Genomic DNA, 18,047 nt, shown 5'->3' on the forward strand with positions numbered 1-18,047 from the left:
AAGGGCAGAATGGCAAGGAGCACTGTCGATTGTAAAACAGTCTATCTGGAACTCATACACATACATACACATACATACACATATATACACATACATGCATATAGAAGAGACAATAGAAAATGCAAAATACAGGAGAATCCTTGATGAAAACCTGCTTGAGTCACCCATTAATCTGAAGCTGGGTAGGAGATTCACATTTCATCAGGACAATGATCTGAAGTGCAAAGCTAAAGCCACAATGGAGTGGCTGAATAATAATTAAATAAATGTTCTTGAGTGGCCCAGTCCAAGTCCTGACTTGAATCCAAATTAACATTTATGGTGAGACTTGAAGATTGCAGTCCATCGAGGATCCCCATCAAACTTGGCAGAACTAGATAAATTTTCACGTGAAGAATGAGCAAAGATTTCACCACTCACTGTGCAGACAGACCTGCAAAAGGTGATTCCACCAAGTACTGACCTCATGGGATGAATACTTTTACAACTAGTGAATTTTGATTTGTACATGTTATTTGAAGGTATTCCTGACATGTAACCTCCTTCAACTATAATAACAATGTTTAGTTTGACCTCTTCAGTTATAAATAAAAAAGTTCATTTGGAAAAATTGTTTCTTCATCAATTGTAATTTATCTAAATATGGCATTATTGTTCGGTGGTGAAAACGTTTGCAGGCCACTGTATAGTAAGTATCCATAAATACATACGTACATACAGAGTGACACACAAACATTGAAAGTATCCCTAAATGTTTTTTTTTCTGTATTTATTTTACAAAAGCAATGCAGTGTTGTGCAAACATCTTTCAAGAACTTACAATTCAAACTGCAGCATGTATTATTGACACATCCTCGTTTTATGGTTTAGTTTTTGAAGATAATGTCCTTCGAATGGTCGCACTCGGAAGCAATACAAGAACGTAAACGTTTTTCAAAATTCTTGATGACCCTTTCGCTCATTGCTTGGGGTATGGTGGCTGCTTCTGCACAAATGTTAACCAGTTTCTGTATCATGCGTGAGGCCTATTTTGGCACAACTTTTCTTTTGAATGGCTCCACGTAAAGTAATCTAGGACTGTTAGATCGGGAGATCTCACGGGCCATGAAATGTCGCCAAATCGAGTGGTGATGTGACCATTGAAGTGTTGTCGCAGACAATTCGTTGGCATGAGCTGTATTGGATGTGGCACCATATCCTATTGAAATTGAAATGTTGTTGATGATGCAATTCAGGAATTGGGAAACATTTCGAGCATGTGAACATAATGTTTGGCAGTAACAATGCATGTGCTTCCTCTTTCATCTTTATTATAAAAAATAACAAAAAAACAATGGCTCATGAGTTTGTTGGAGGTTTTCTGAGCCCCAAAAGCTTATGGTTCAATGTTCCGTTCATCATTCATTAAGAGCTGTTTGATGACGTCCTAATTATCCTTGACAAAGTCAAGAAAATGCGAACATCTTATTTTAATTTCGCCCTCTTTGTCACCTGCTGAAAGTGTCTTGGCAAACAAGTTTATATGGATTCAAATTGAGGATATCTCCAAGTATTCTGCTCTCATATTCTCTGTTCATGCAAACTGTGCATAAGAGTTCGCAACAGACCAAACAATGCCGCGTGCTTATTCTTAATTGTGTCTGTCGTTCAGACAACACGTCGCCTGTGTCTAATACTGTACCTTTACTTTGAAATTTATTGATATAACGAAGAATAGCGTTCATACACAGAGCTGCATTCATACAGAAATGATGTCTGAATACTCTCTGAGCTTGAATAATTGAGCCAGTTCCAAAGAACATCTCCACAATAACATGCCAACATTTATCTGGTTGTCAAACAATCCATTTGTCCCCTCAACACAAGACTAACATCAGTTCTGTGCATTGACTGATTGATTACAATGCCTTCAGAAAGTATTTACACCCCTCAACTTTTGTCACATATTGTTGTGTTCCAGGCTGAATTTAAAATGGATTGCATTGAGATTTTTTTTGTCACCAAGCGACACAAAACACCCCATAATGACAAAGTGAAAACATGTTTTTAGAAGTATTTACAAAGTTATGACAAATGAAAAGCTGAAATGTCTTGCGTCAATAAGTATTCAACCCCTTTGCTATGATGCTCCAAATTGAGCTCGGGTGCATCCAATTTCTTTTGATCATCCTTGAGATGTCTCTTCAACTTCATTGGAGTCCACCTGTGGCTAATTCAGTTGAATGGACATAATTTAGAAAGAAACACACTTTTCTATATAAGGTCCCTCAGTTGATAGGGCATGTCAGAACAGAAACTCCACCACGAAGTCCAAGGAAATGTCCGTAGAACTCCGAGATAGAATTCTGAGGAGGTATAGATCTGGGAAGAGTACAAAATAATTTAGTGTTCAAAGTTCTCAAGATCACAGCAAGCTTCATCATTAGGAAATAGAAAGAATATGGAACAACCCAGACTCTTCCTTGAGATGACCGTCCAATCAAACTGAGCAACTGGGCAAGAAGGAACTTGGGCTGGGAGGTGACCAAGAACCGAAAGACCACTCTGACAGAACTACAGAGTTCCTTGGCTGAGATGGGAGAACCTGCTGGCAGGACAACAATCTCTGCAGCTCTTCACAAATCTAGGCTTCATCGGAGAGTGGCCAGATGGTAGCCACTCCTGAGAAAAAGGCACATGGCAGCACACCTGTAGTTTGCAAAAAGGCACGTGAAAGACAATGAGAGCAGGAGGTAAAATATTCTGTGGTCTGATGAGATGAAAATTGAACACTTTTGCCTGAACCCTACGTCTGGCAGAAAGCAAGCACAGCTCATCACCCATCGAACACCATCCCTACCATGGAGCATGGTGGTGGCAGAATCATGCTATGGGGATGCTTTTCAGTGACAGGGATTGGGAGACTTGTAAGGATAGAGGGAACAATGAATGGAACCAAATACAGGCAAATCCTTGATGGGAACCTGCTTCAGAGTGTAAAAGATCTTAGAATGCAGTAAAGATTTATGTTCCAACAGCACAATGACCCCAAGCATACAGCCAAAGCAATTGTTATCTAAATTGGATATTTCTGTATTTCATTTTTCTTTAGTTTGTAAAAAATTTCCAAAAACACGTTTTCATTTTGTGTAGATTGGTGACAATATTTTATAAATTTAATCCTTTTCAAATTCAGGCTGTAACACAACAAAATGTGACAAAAGTCGAGGGGTGTGAATACTTTCTGAAGGCACTGTACGTGTGTGTGTGTGTGTGTGTGTGTGTGTGTGTGTGTGTGTGTGTGTGTGTGTGTGTGTGTGTGTGTGTGTGTGTGTGTGTGTGTGTGTGTGTGTGTGTGTGTGTGTGTGTGTGTTTATTTCACACAAAGTTGTAGCCTCTGAGCTGTGCACCACAGACCTGGCCATTACTGATTGCATGTTCTGCCAATAAGTCTCACCTGCCACACGAGCACATTGGGCGATCAGCAGGGCACAGACAATGTGCTAGTATGGCAGGTGATAGTAGTTGCTGACAGATCATGCAGCAAGCGCTGTGATGGGACTCGATCTGTGCTGTGATGCCTCATTCGGATATATATATATATATATATATATATATATATATATATATATATATATATATATATATATATATACATATATATATTATTGTATATATATTATTATATATACATATATGTATGTATACATATATATATATATATATATATATATATGTGTGTATATATATATATATATGTGTGTATATATATATATATATATATATATATATATATATATATAAATATATATATATATATATATTATCGTGCAAAACGAAAAGTGGGGTTAAGGAAGAGGGTTAACTTCTGTGTCTGTCTATCCGTCTTCAAACATCAGTTTATGATCGAGGAACAACTTGATTTCAAATGGATGCTCTATTTTGAACACGAATCAGAAAACAAACCTGTAGTTTAGCAGTACTTTTGCTTTGAATCTTAAAATAAATTATCTCACTCCTCTCTGTACATCGTGCATGCACAGGGAGGACTGAGATAATTTTCTTCTGTCTGGCAGTCAAACAAAATTGAAAATCATTCCAAACTGGAAATTTACTGTTTTTAGGGACATCATAAAAGACACAAACAACAGGCACGAAGAACTCATGTAACGTGTTAAATAAGGTGGTGTAAAAGACGCTACATCAACAGCGGTAAACTTCCTAAAAAGTTTTTCCCAAGATCCTATAAACTCTTCATTTATTGAAATTGAATTATATATTTCAACACTGAAGAACAGAAATCACCTTTTTGGCACTTCCAAAACCCTTCCGTTCACAGTAGTTGGACAAAATATTATGGCATTTTACATCATATCAACTAATCAAATTAGCTGCTCGGAGACCCCGCCCAGTAACTTATTTATCAAGACTGTGCAGGGTCAGATGTTCGATGAACTCTCTAGTTTTAACAGTGATCTATAGCTCAGTCAAAGTGATCTATAGCTCAGCAACAGTCAAATCGACACAGTGCTGGGATTGGAACTCAACTCCTTTTGTAAAATCCCAATTAGTTCTCCTGAATGTGATTATTTCTATATTCCATGATTTAATTTCTATAAATGTAACCTTTAGCCTTTTCTGTCTTGATCTCAAGTCAGGTGTACAAAATGGCACAAACGCTGTAACCAATTCTCTGCAATACCGACCCCTTTCAAACTGTATTCAATAATTATATTATTTTATACATCTAGCAAATACAACCTGTCGCTTTGCTGACGGGAATATTAAGGAGGGGAGTGGGGGGAGAAAGACGGAGAGGAGGGAGGGGAAGGATAGTGGAAGAAGAGAGGAGGGATGGAGGAGGGGTGGAATGGAGGTGAAGAGGGAGAGGGCAAGTGGTGGGAGAGAGTGTGAGGGGTGGGGAAAGGGGAAGGGGAGAAGGATTTGGAGCGTCTGCTTTCCTTTCTGAAAGTCCCGGTAATGTCCATCTTGTATTCCCCATGTTCCCCGCCCAATCCCTCTCCCTTCCACAGATCTCCTAATGCCTCTGTTCCCCACTGTTATGTCCTTCCCACTCCCACCCCTCTTGTCTCATGCCCCCCTTGCTGCACGTTGTGTATTAGCTCTCATATGAGCCTCGACAAGGTATACAAAAAAAAACGAGGGTGGGGGATTCCAGCAGATGTGACCAGTTTAATGTTTAATGTCCATCCGAGGAGCCGCACACACATTGATGAATCACACTGCATGTGAAACACCGGGATGGTAGTTTGTAGCTGGGTCGGGATTCAAACCCAGGCTAGACAGCTGAGAGTGAGTATGCCTGCCTCTCGGCTATCCTGCCATGATCTGGCGATTTGTTGCTTTATTAAAACTGAATTGGTCCGAGCAGCAGTTCCGACTGCTTAAAAAAATGACTGTTGAAACTCCTTGCTGGAAAGTTTTCAGTTTAGGTGAAGTGTTCGGAGGAGTCGTGGAGGTTTCCGTATCGATTTCGTGATTTCCACACCAGAGTTTGGAAGTCCTTTAGGATATTATTAATTTTTATTGATTCCTCGCTTTATGGAATTTATTTCTATTATTCAGATCGTTTGTTGCAGTTTGGCCTTTGTAATGAATCATATCAGCTATTGTCAGCCCACTGCTGGACAAAAGCCTTGGCATGTTGACACCACATTGCTCTGTCTCTTGCTTTGTTGTTCCAATTGATTTTTGTTTGTCTATGTCATCCCTCCATCTTAGACGTGGCCTTCCCCTGTTCCTGTCGCCATCCATAGGTCTCCATGTTATTAATATTGTTGTCCCCCTGTTATCTGACCTTCTGCCAATGTGTCAAGCCCATTTCCATTTCCTGAGATTGAATATTTCTTAGACATCTTGAGTTTTGGTTTGTTCTCTGACCCATTTATTTGTCTTTCTATCCTTGTATGTAATACCGAACATATTACGTTCCATAATGTGTTGTACTGCTGTTAACTTTTTCTCCATGTTTAGCTCACCTGGACTTTAGTCCGGTGAGCTTATGCGATCGAGCAGCGTCTGGAGGTGAGTAAGTCAGTGAGTCCCTAAACACTTCAGTCATTATCGCTTGAACCAAACACACGATTTTGATGAAACTTGGCCACGAGCTTCATATCTGATGCCTTACGAACGTTTATTGACCACATCAAAATCTGCTGCGCTCATTAAGTGGTCTGCGAGGGGCTTTTGACCCCCCCTTCCCCCCAAACATAGGAATTTGCTCTTCTCCGAAACTACACATTATTTCAATGAAACTTGAGCACAGCCTTCATCACCTGTGATGTTCCAAAATTTGTTCACGGCACTAAAAAAATCAGGGTCTGGAGCAGTCTGCGGGGGGGGGGGGGGGGGCGGGGAGGGTTGAGTGACTGTTGCTCCTGATCCAGGTGAGCTTCAAGACGCACGGTCCTATTTTTGTTGTTAACGTCCAGGTAGATGATAGTTCCATAGATGATAGTCAGAATAATACACTGATTTAAAATTGCCCTTTTCAGACATATGAGTAAGCTACCTCTTAGGATGTTAACTGTGATCTCCATATTGTCTCCATCCAAGTTTGATTCTTCTCTTTATTTATTGTTCTTGATTATTTCCCTTGAGGCTAAAACTTTGCCCTTGGTTCTATACGTATTCTTCAACTTCTTCTATTTGGTTTCCATTTATTATGATTTCTACATGAGGTACTGGGGGCGGGGGGGGGTTCATCGTGGCATGTTCATCATGTTCATCTTCAGCTCACACTTTGTAATTATGTACAACTAAAAATTATTCCAAGTACTTTTAATTGACCCTTTCATATTGAATGAAAGGAAGCTAACTGAAGCTTTTCTTCAATGAATCATTCGACACAATTGGGCGAGCTGTTTATTCCATCCTTTATTTTTGTTTCACAGACGTGGAATGTGGGTGAGCTCGAGGGTGGGGTGACATTGTAATGGACAAAATGACAGGCAGAAGTACACGACACGGTACATATCATTTGGAGCATACAGCTTTTACGGAAGAGGAGACGGAGAGAATAAGAGTGACTGTAAGAAGGAAAGGGAAACTTAGATGAGGAGGGATAGAGCTTATGTCACACTGAGTGCATAAACTAGAAATCTCGATGTCCATCCCACAAGAGGCCAGAGCATTTTATTTTTATATGGGTTACCACGTGGTCAAAGCACAAAGCATTATGAGTGACATTTAGGATTCGATATACACATTAAACTGCGGCAGCACAGTTGTATCTACAGCATCTGAGCATGGCAATATGTTTTTATGTTTACTTAAATGATCACTTTCTTTGCCACAGCACCTTTGCCAGTTATCTGGTTTGGGTGGCCTACTCCAAAAACCATAAGACTGCCTTCAGGGAAACTTTCCCACTTGATAGGTCGTGAAGCAACCTCATGTGCAGCTGCTTTCGATGAACAGTAGTTCAAGTCCAATCTGCCTTTCTTTTTTGGCAACTACCAACCAGAGTAAACACACGTCGTTCGTCCATACATGAAGCTGGCGTTGTAGTTTACGTCGTATAAACGATGTCCTCCGCACTTTATCAAAGTAATAGGCAAACCACTCTCACTTTCTGTGACATCATAATCACTCTCAGTCTCTGTGACATCATAAGCACTCTCAGTCTCTGTGACATCACAACCTCTCTCTCGATCTCAGTATTGTCACAACCACTCGGCGTCAATGACATCACAACCACTCTCAATCTCAGTGACATCACAACCACACTCGGTCTTGGTGTCATTTATAATACCATCTCTATGCAAAATATCATGCCACTCACTTTAATTAAGAATTGTCAACAACTCCTGTTAAATGGTATCAAATACCTTTACATGTGCAACAGGAACGGTTGTGCTATAACATTTATGCGAAGTAAAAGGGTTAAAGCGGAGGTTACGTGGATAATACAGGTGACTGTCTCCCTCATCTCACAAGCAGCTCGCAATGTTGCCAGACCAAGCGAGCAAGATCGGTAAACGAGTGAGCTGTGCATGAACATATATTTTCCGAAGGTACTTCTTTGTACATACGCTGTGACCATTTGCCCTCTGCTCGATGATTACTTTTGATTGGTTCAGGTACTCTGCTGGGTACATTGTCGCACGGATTATTTGTACGATCCCCCACTCTCTGATGATGCAAGACTTATATTCTGCAGGGTATTTAAAAAAATAAATCCCTGTTGCTCATTATTTGTTGATTCTTCTCTTTAGGAACTAGAGGACCTGTTGCTCATCCCTGTTGACTTGGAAAATGAACCTAAACTTCTTGATCGGAATATCAAAAACAAAAGTCCGCACAAAATAAACAATCTTCTGCAACATTACAAAATCGAAAGCAAAAGTATCTACCAGGTGGACTGTTTTCCATTTCTTTCAATCCATTCCCTTGCCTTAACTACTTCCTGCCAAATCCTGCCTACACCTTGAGCTTCATTTCAGCAAGTGTGAAACCTCCCACCATCTTGTGCCACAATAAAAAAGAGAATACTCACCACAGCCTGTGGTGACGGAAATACACAAGTTTTGACGTACTTTGTACGCCTTGATTAATTTTTTTAAAGGATTTGAAACCGCAGGGTGGAGAATCAAGAGAAGTATGCAAGAAGTTTTGATTACTCGTGCAAATTGATACTTTTCAACATGGTACGACGACTTGAACAACCAACCTTATTAACTTGTAAAAACAAAGAAGAAAAAGTTTCTTGAAATAAAATATTAAATTTCGATGATGTGATTTGTTTGGTGCTTAGTATTGTGACCGCTCACAGCACAGGATCCTGGAATTTTTTTCCAATGAGGACTTTTTGGACTCTCTGGCGAGAGAATCTTGCTTTTTCAGTTGTGTGTGCATTCGACTTCCCGAAGAAGAAGCAAATGCTGAGAGCAAACCTTCCCATGGTAGTGAGGATTGAACTGGTGTCTATCGAGTTATCTAGTTCCGTCAAGTCGTGTCCGATTTCTGGTGACATTCATGATCTGATTTCTCCAAACAATGCTTCCCGAAGCTCTGGCAGAGACAGCTTGGTTGTAGCCTTTACCCCATTCATCCAGCAGATATAAGGTCTGCTTCTTCCAGGAACCATACCCAGCATGGTTGACTTCTCCAGACTTTAATTTTCTGCATGCATGATGGATCCAAAGTATGACAGTTGAGGTGGTGTATAGTTTACATATATGATGACATCATGTATCCAAAGAATGACAATTTTGCTGGTGTATTTGGGGGGGGGGGAATGCAACTTTCCATCACTTCCGGTTAGTGATGGCTGCTGCCATTTTGGAATGGTGAAATGAACACTCACTGGCATCCCCCTGAGTTTATGTATATCTTGACATCACTGGTGGTTAATCTCTGCCACCTTGTGTCCGCACACGTTCCTCGAACAAGTCTGCTCCACCATCCCAAGAGGGCTACCAATAGCTCCAATGATTCACTAGATTTCTGCTTTGAATGTTTCATGTTCCGTATCATCTGAAACAGATGTACTGTAATTTTGAGTGCTGTATAACATTTCCAAACCGCTACTATGGAACTTCGCTGCATCTACTGCTGCGACTTGGCGTTCGCCTTATAAGTATCGTTTTAAAACTAGTAAGTAGCTTTCGGGAGAGGCCCTATGCTGAAGAAGTGCAGCATTCGTTTGTGTAAAACATCTGCCATTCCACGAAGTTGTTCACTTGTAGGTAAGAGTATGGGGACCTTTTTTTCAGTTTTTGGGTGCGAGCGCATACCATTTCTGTGGTGTACCAGCCAAATGGTTGTCATCGACAATGAGCACAGCCAAAGTGCTATATCGTTTGTCTAATCGGTGGAGAAGTCCTTATTTGGTGTTCGTAAACTCACAATGATGTACATTGTTCAACTTTACTTTGATCACACACACACACACATACACACACATACACACACATACACACATACACACATACACACATACACACATACACATCAATCTCTAAGTGATGCATGCAACCCTAGCGACGCAGCATGCTGCTTCGCACGCAGTCGAAGGTTTTCTATGCTTGAGCTCTTGCTAGCGGCTGAGGCAGCGGCGGCGGCGGCAGTAGCTGGAAGTGCTGGAATAGCTGGAGCCACAAGCGGTGCCCACATGGCAGCAGGGGCTGCATAGCATGGTGCTGGCTGCAGAGCATATGTGAGGCTGTGTGGAGAAACGGCAGAGGCGGCTGATGCTGCCGCAGCCAGCTCAAATGAGGAGCGGTACACAAGGCTGCTGGTGGCTGCCATGTGCTGGCGAAACTGTTCTTGCAGGCGCAGTAGGCTGAGAGTCGGAGGTGGTGGTGGGGCCGGTGGGTAGCGTCGCTGGGGTAGAGGTGGTGCTGAAGGTGGACTTCTGCTTCCATTACATGCACTTGACACTGTGGAGAAGAACACAATATGTCAGGGGACTCATACTTCTACAATCACATTACTTTATTGCTTTGCTTTAAAAGATACTAGTACGTGCCCTTACGTGCGTGGCCGTACGTGCGTGGCCGTACGTGCAAAAAAAAAAAAAAACTTTCATCATTTGTTGAACAATACCGTGACTGCAGATCTGCAAGGAGTTTTGAGGTTGTGCGGAAAGATGGTCTACAGGCCTCTAGCCCTTCGAGCCTGGGTTGGAATATTTGCCGAGGTATAAACTGTCATCCTGGTGTCTCGCAGGCAGGGTGAGGTATCAATGTGTGTGCCGTCACTCAGATGGACGTTAAACTGGGTATCTCATCTACTGGCATTAGTTGGTGAACAGTAAAGATCCCACGGTGTCCTTCACAAATAGTCGGCATGCTCTTTCTGGCACCCTGACCGAATTCGAAATCCCTGCTCTAACCTACAGGGGGAACTGCATCAATGGTTCCCAGCAATGATGCAACCAGCTGCCATAGGGTGCATATGAAATGATGATGTCCATGGAATAGATAGGATACCAACCTGACATTTGGAACAGAGACAGAAGAAAAACGAAAATCTTCAACAAGATCAATCAAAAGGCTTGTCTCAGGGTTATGTTGGGTCTCTCTCTCTCTCTCTCTCTCTCTCTCTCTCTCTCTCTCTCTCTCTCTCTCTCTCTCTCTCTCTCTCTCTCTCTCTCTCTCTGTATCTCTCTCTCTCTCTCTCTCTCTCTCTCTCTCTCTCTCTCTCTCTCTCTCTGTCTCTCTCGTGTTCTCTCTCTCTCGTGTTCTCTCTCTCTCTCTCTCTCTCTCTCTCTCTCTCTCTCTCTCTCTCTCTCTCTCTCTCTCTCTCTCTCTCTCTCTCTCTCTCTCTCTCTCTCTCTCTCTCTCTCTCTCTCTCTCTCTCTCTCTCTCTCTCTCTCTCTCGTGTTCTCTCTCTCTCTCTCTCTCTCTCTCTCTCTCTCTCTCTCTCTCTCTCTCTCTCTCTCTCTCTCTCTCTCTCTCTCTCTCTCTCTCTCTCTTTTTTTCTCTCTCTCTCTCTTTTGTTCAGAGTGCCGGTGATAGCTCACAGAATCTTCACGAAGGACACCGTGGGATCTTTAGCATCAACCAAGTAATACCAGCAGATGAGACGCCTCTTTAACGTCTATCCGAGGGACGACACACACATTGATGAATCACCCTCCCTGTGAAACACCGAGATGACAGTTTATAGCTGGGTCTGGATTCAAACCCAGGCTAGACAGCTTTGAGGAGAGAGTGCATCGCTCTTGGCTATCCTGCCAGCTGCTGTATTAGTATTATTATCATGATTCCATTATCATTGGACGAAATTGAACGATTAATTTGTGGGGTTGACGAAGAATATAACTTTGATGACATGGATGCTGGATTCGGAATTGGAGGAAGATGTATCAACAACCTTAGGTATGCTGATGATACCACTCTGTTGGCAGAAAGTATAAAGGGCTTGATGAAACTTGCTGCTGACAGTGAAGAAGGAAAGTGAAAAAGCTGGTCTTTATTTCAACTTGTAAAAGACTAAAATCTTGTCAACTGAGAAGATCGATGTGTTAAAGATTGGGAAACGATCGTGTGGAAATAGTGAAACGTTTCATCTTCCTGGGTTCTAGGATTGGAGTGGAGAATGTGGAGGAGAAATTGTTCGACGGTGAGTGATGGAGAGAACAGCAATGTCAGGATTGACAAATATGTGACGAAACAAAGCAAGAGGACGCTGGTCAATGACATCTGGTATTTCTAACTCTAATGTCTGACTGTGAGTGGTGGACAGTGAAAAGGAAACAAAGGCAGAAGATTCAGAGTTTTAAATGTGTTGTTCGAGAAAAAAAATGATAAAACTCCATGAACTGCACTGAGAACAAACAAATCGGTGCTTGAACAAATTAGACCGCCATGTACGTTCGACGTGCTGATGTTAAAAAACAGAGACCGTCATACTCCGGACACATCATGCGGGCAGGAGAGGGAGTTTGGCAAAATCTGACCATGAACGTCATGAGACGTCAGCCACGACGATGGAACTGGAAGACCATTGTGTGGTCCAGTCAGAAACCTGCCTAAAGAGATGTCAGCCACGACGATGGAACTGGAAGACCATTGTGGTCCAGTCAGAAACCTGCCTAAAGAGTCGTCAGCCACGACTTTATCAAACTGGAAGACCATTGTGTGGTCCAGTCAGCAACCTGCCTAAAGAGACGTTAGCCACGACTTGATGGAACTGGAAGATCATTGTATGGTCCAGTCAGCAACCTGCCGAAAGGGACGTCAGCCACGACTTGATGGAACTAGAAGACCATTGTGTGGTCCAGCTGGAAACATACCTTGAGGCCTCACAAGTTGAGACAGCTCGGGTCCGTTAGTCTGTGGGGGGGGGGGGAGGGGTGATAAGCATAGTAATGCCTCAAAGACGTCGGGTTTCCTCCTCCGCATGTTTTTTTTTTCAGTGTCGTGTTAAACAGCAGCAGCGATTGTTTAAAAATGTCATCATACTTGGGACGGCATTGTATAGCAATTTTTACTTCCGGTTCGTGTGCCCCACAAAACGCCACGATAAGCTATTTACACATCTCTTTGTCTGAGGTGGAAACCCCTTTGGGGTGGGGGGGGATCAAGTCGTTACAACCTCTGCCGTGTGACCCTTAGTTCCCCTGGCAAGTTTGGTTGATATTAGATAAGTAACGACCGAATATAATGTATGCATCGAGGAGACGATTTACATGATATAACTCATGGGAAAATGGACGATTTTTCGGACCTCACCCAACCCACGACCCCCCCCCCCTGCCCTCACGCCCATCCTGTGTCTTTGAAGACAACCTAGAAAATCAAGGTACGGTTCTGAATCTCACAATGTCACGTCGCATACTCTGATACACACAGAAGGTGCTGCCGAACCGAAGCAGTTTCTTGGTCAGGGCCTTACTCGGTTGTTTGCCATTGCCTTCCCAGCAGTAGTTAGGGCAGGAATTTATAATTTGTTCAGGGTGCTGGAAATGGCTCGCCTACTCTCCGTGTACAGGTTGTAGGGCTGGGATAACACTAAAACGTCACAACGTCATGACGTCATTTTCACGACCCCTTCACTGAGTACGTAGGGTTGTTGACGTATTGTTGGTGGGATTGTATCATGAAGCCTTTTTACCTCAAGGTGCAGCGTTGTGGATACGTGCAGGCACATTGGTCGCCTCTGCACGTTTATGCCACAACAAGTAGCGTTGCAAACAACGATGGTTACAGGAGGGAAACAATCGTCGCCTTGAATTACTGAGTAATCCTCGAGTTACCTGGATTTGGAAAAAAAAAAATTCTTCAATCACATGAAACGAAGAAGAGGAGGAGGAGGAGGAGGAGGAGGAGGAGGAGGAGGAGGAGGTACTGGCAGCCTTCTCTGCCTTGGTCCCCTTTGACCCCAATTTCCAGCAGAAGGATTAAAAACCATCTGCCCGCCATTAAAAACCCATTAATCCCACATTAGGACTCTTTGCTTTTCAGTTCGCGCCGTTTTAGCGCATTTAGCGGGGGGGGGGGTTGTAATTACGATTATTAATATCCTTATTTCTCATTCTCAGCTTTATTTCTTTATGTCTGGCAAGGATGGGAGACATTTCGTTATGGATCTGAACAGGGATCGGCTTTATTTAAATAAAAAGGGTTGGTGCAGGTGTCGCTGGGGAGGATAAACAAATTGTATGTTTCGTCTCTTCACCCACAGAGAACCCACACAATGACCAACACGAGAGGAGGCCATTCGGCCCATCGTGCCTGTGCTGCACCAACCCCAGTGGCAGCATCCAACACCCATCCACATTCCACACAAGCTACCTACAAGTCCTTCCAATATCCCCCGTACCCCTCTACCTCCAATACATCCAGGCCATCCCTCGGATTGATATTAAGCCGGATGTCCCGTCTGCTAGCATGACTTGTTGGACGTTAAAGATTCCACGGTGTCTTCCACGAAGAGTGGATGAGTTGCCATTGGCACCCTGAACAAATTACAAATTCCCGTCCTGTGATTTATAGGGGGCACTGCAGCAGCGCCAAATCCGCACCCTCCCGCACCCAGGAATTGGTGACCAGCTCCGTAATTGACTGCCTGCCTCCATATGACATGTGAACAGACGGACAGTGAGTTCAATGGTGGTATATATATATATATATATATATATATATATATATATATATATATATATATATATATATATATATATATATATATATATATATATATATATATATATATATATATATATATATATATATATATATATATATATATGATTGTTCAGTTTCTGACAGTTAGGGTGCACAGGAAGAACACTTACCTGTGTCTGATTTCGACTCCCGACCCGACTACCAACTACCTTTATCGGTGTACTACTTGAACGGTCCCAATTACTCACACCTTCTTTTGGGGTCGGTCGGGCATGTTTTCGTGCCAAGTCTTTCACGAGTCGGATGGCCAGGCCTGCCGTTCGACTGAAGGTGATTTGGCCTGGAACGTGTCTGTTTGTTCCGTGTTCCGGCGACATGTCACGAACTTACTCTTCCCGGAAGACAATGCGATTAACCTTTAATGTCCAGCAACTTATGCGAGCATGCGGAACAGCCGGCTCGATGTCGATCCGAGGGACGGCACCATTTATCATGGAACACCCTTGAAAACGGGGGGTTCATCGGGAACCAGATGCTCACGATCGTCTGATTTGTACATCAATATTTTTTTCCCCTTCAATCAAGGAAATATGTACTTTTAGTAACTCTGTCGTCATCAAAACCGACATATTGAAAAATTAGCAAGTTGGCATCTCTTTGACCACTATTAGTATTATTATCTCACATCAAAACTCACTGATCACTCGGGTGTAAAATGTGTGATTGATAATTATTCATTCGTGTTAATGAGGTTTAAATGGAGCCGACACCGTTGGATGTGTGTAGGGATGAATCACCAAGGGATCAAAACAAATTCCGTGCTCACGGACGAGCGAACAATCCGTTATTTCCCTAATTCCCGGTTCAAACAACCCCCCGGTGTAATCCTTCAAACTAGACCACGGCAAGACCGGCACGACCTTTGACCGCCAACACGTGGGATGGCCACGTGTTACGACTTGGGGTGGAACCGGAGAAGGGTGTTCATTGGTGACAAGCTCCGGGTGTTCACGATGAAACTGCGGTGTGGGAGATGTGGCACCGGAGCTCATCGTTGGGGACAAGACTGCCATGCCGCACGAAAGGGATAATCACGTGACGTGTACAACCACGACCCTTCGTCTCTCTCTCTCTCTCTCTCTCTCTCTTTCTCTTTCTCTTTCTCTTTCTCTTTCTCTTTCTCTTTCTCTTTCTCTTTCTCTTTCTCTTTCTCTTTCTCTTTCTCTCTCTCTCTCTCTCTCTCTCTCTCTCTCTCTCTCTCTCTCTCTCTCTCTCTCTCTCTCTCTCTCTCTCTCTCTCTCTCTCTCTCTCTCTCTCTCTCTCTCTCTCTCTCTCTCTCTCTCTCTCTCTCTCTCTCTCTCTCTCTCTCTCTCTCTCTCTCTCTCTCTCTCTCTCTCTCTCTCTCTCTCTCTCTCTCTCTCTCTCTCTCTCTTTCTCTTTCTCTTTCTCTTTCTCTTTCTCTTTCTCTTTCTCTTTCTCTTTCTCTTTCTCTTTCTCTTTGTGTTTCTTTTTCTCTTTCTCTTTCTCTTTCTCTTTCTCTTTCTCTTTCTCTTTCTCTTTCTCTCTCTTGTTTCATCCGAACGGACGAATTGTTTTCGCGCTCATAAAACCGATTGCTCCGTCCTGGCTTCATTCCGCCACGCCCCTGACCACGCCCCTAACCACGCCTTCCCGCGAAGAAAACGAAACAAACAACAACATAACACAACGGTCACGTGCCGGTAATTACAACGCACGTGTTTCTCGTGGTGGGTTTTGTTCTCCCGCCCATTCCATTTTCCTCGCGCCATTAAGTGCATCCTCGTGCAAGTTTCGTGGGTTTTTTTTTTTTTAATTTTTTCTCGTGCATAATTCGTGATTTTTTTTTTCCTCGGATTTACACACGAAAATCTATTATTTTGTTTGTGCGTTTGAAAAAAAACATTGTGAGACGATGTAAAATGTTTGTACACCGAGTGGATATAATCCATCCGCAAGGCAGTCGGTTTTATTTCGCGACGGCGGATTTTATAATCAATTGATTGATCGATAAAGTAACAACGATTTTGACACTTAAACAACACAACGGGACCAAATGATCAGAGGGGGTGTTCAATGTGGTCTCCGAACTACCTCCGGCAGTGTACACACAAACGGTCCAAGAAACTCCGACCTTATATTTCAATATACAAGTATAATTAGCAGGGTTGTGTTTTCCTTGCTAATCATATTTAGAAAATGTTGAAAATAATTAAATAAAAAGCGAAGTTGCTGTTTCTTGCACGAATCCGAGTTCAGGGGAACCATGTGTGTGGCTCCGAGAACTATTTGAACACCCCTTGTCGGGTTATTTTTTATTTTATTTTTGCCGCAAATGTTGACAAAAGAAGGATTTATGATTCCTTCTGACGAATGAGTGTCCGGTTGTTGAATGAGGTTGCTTTTTGGTCATTACCCCCGCGCACGAAGCCGAATTAGAGCAGGGTTAAGCAATCGGTTCATTTTGTCTGTCTGTCTGTCTGTCTGTCTGTCTGTCTGTCTATGATCTCGGAACAACTTGATTTAACTTGATTTTACATTTTGTCTACTGTACTACTGTACAACACGAATCGGAGGGTAATTGAAACTCAACACTAACCCTACACTTCAGCACTACTTTGGCTCTCAACTCTGCAAATTGTACGGAATCTCGTCTCGAGCGAGTATGCACAAAGGAGTGAAATAATTATTTTTCCTTTGTCTGCCTGTCTGGCAGTCAAACAGACTTGAAAATCATTCCAAACAGGAAACATACTGTTTTAGTGACGTCATAAAGGACACAAGCAACAGGTACAAAATAACTAATGTAATGTGTTAAATTGAAGGTGGAGGAGAAGACGTAAAATTGAAGGTAGTGGATAAGACATTAAATTGAAGGTGGGGGGTCAGGTCAGGTCAGGTATGGGAGCATGTGCCAGAAAAGCGCGTCGCTGCGTCCACTTTCCACCAGTGCTCCAGGGGCCTCGGTCTGGCCTTCCCCCAGGCAGATGCCAGGCCCATCCCCATCTCCCTGAGATGCTGGTCAACCTGCTGCAACCACGAGGCACGTGGTCGGCCCATCGGCCTCCTCCACTCGGGAGACTCCCTCACTGAGAGAATCTGGTGAGCAGGATCACCGTCATTAAAATGAGCCACATGTCCATACAGCCGCAACTGACGCTCACGGACCATGCAGGTAACAAATCTCATCCGAGTCTCTCTCAGCAACCGCTCGTTGGACACAAAATCTGACCAGCGATAGCCAAGGATTTTCCGAAGGGACCTGGTACCAAGGGAATTAAGTCTCCGTCTCAGATCCTTGGTCAGAATCCAAGTCTCGCATCCATAGAGCAAGACTGGAAGCACCAAGGACCTGAAGACTCGGACTTTCATCCTCCCGCACAGGTACCGGCAGCGCCACACCCCATGATCCAGTGAATCCATGACCCCCAGGCCCGACCCACACGTCTATTG

At 43.1% G+C, this 18,047-nt stretch overlaps 1 protein-coding gene across 1 annotated transcript in view; it reads right to left on the minus strand.

The window, feature by feature from the left end:
* Positions 1-6,865: 6,865 nt before the first annotated feature.
* DMBX1 (diencephalon/mesencephalon homeobox 1) overlaps positions 6,866-18,047 on the minus strand; it is a 55,508-nt gene continuing 44,326 nt past the window's right edge. The window contains exon 5 of the mRNA XM_085885856.1: positions 6,866-10,382. Coding sequence (XP_085741982.1) covers positions 9,955-10,382 — 428 coding nt within the window. The 3' untranslated portion in view covers positions 6,866-9,954. The remainder of the gene's footprint in view (positions 10,383-18,047) is intronic.

Source organism: Eptatretus burgeri, chromosome 6 (assembly GCF_056783735.1).
Source record: "Eptatretus burgeri isolate ZD-2024b chromosome 6, Ebu_testis_v1, whole genome shotgun sequence".
Taxonomy (NCBI): Eukaryota; Metazoa; Chordata; class Myxini; order Myxiniformes; family Myxinidae; genus Eptatretus; species Eptatretus burgeri.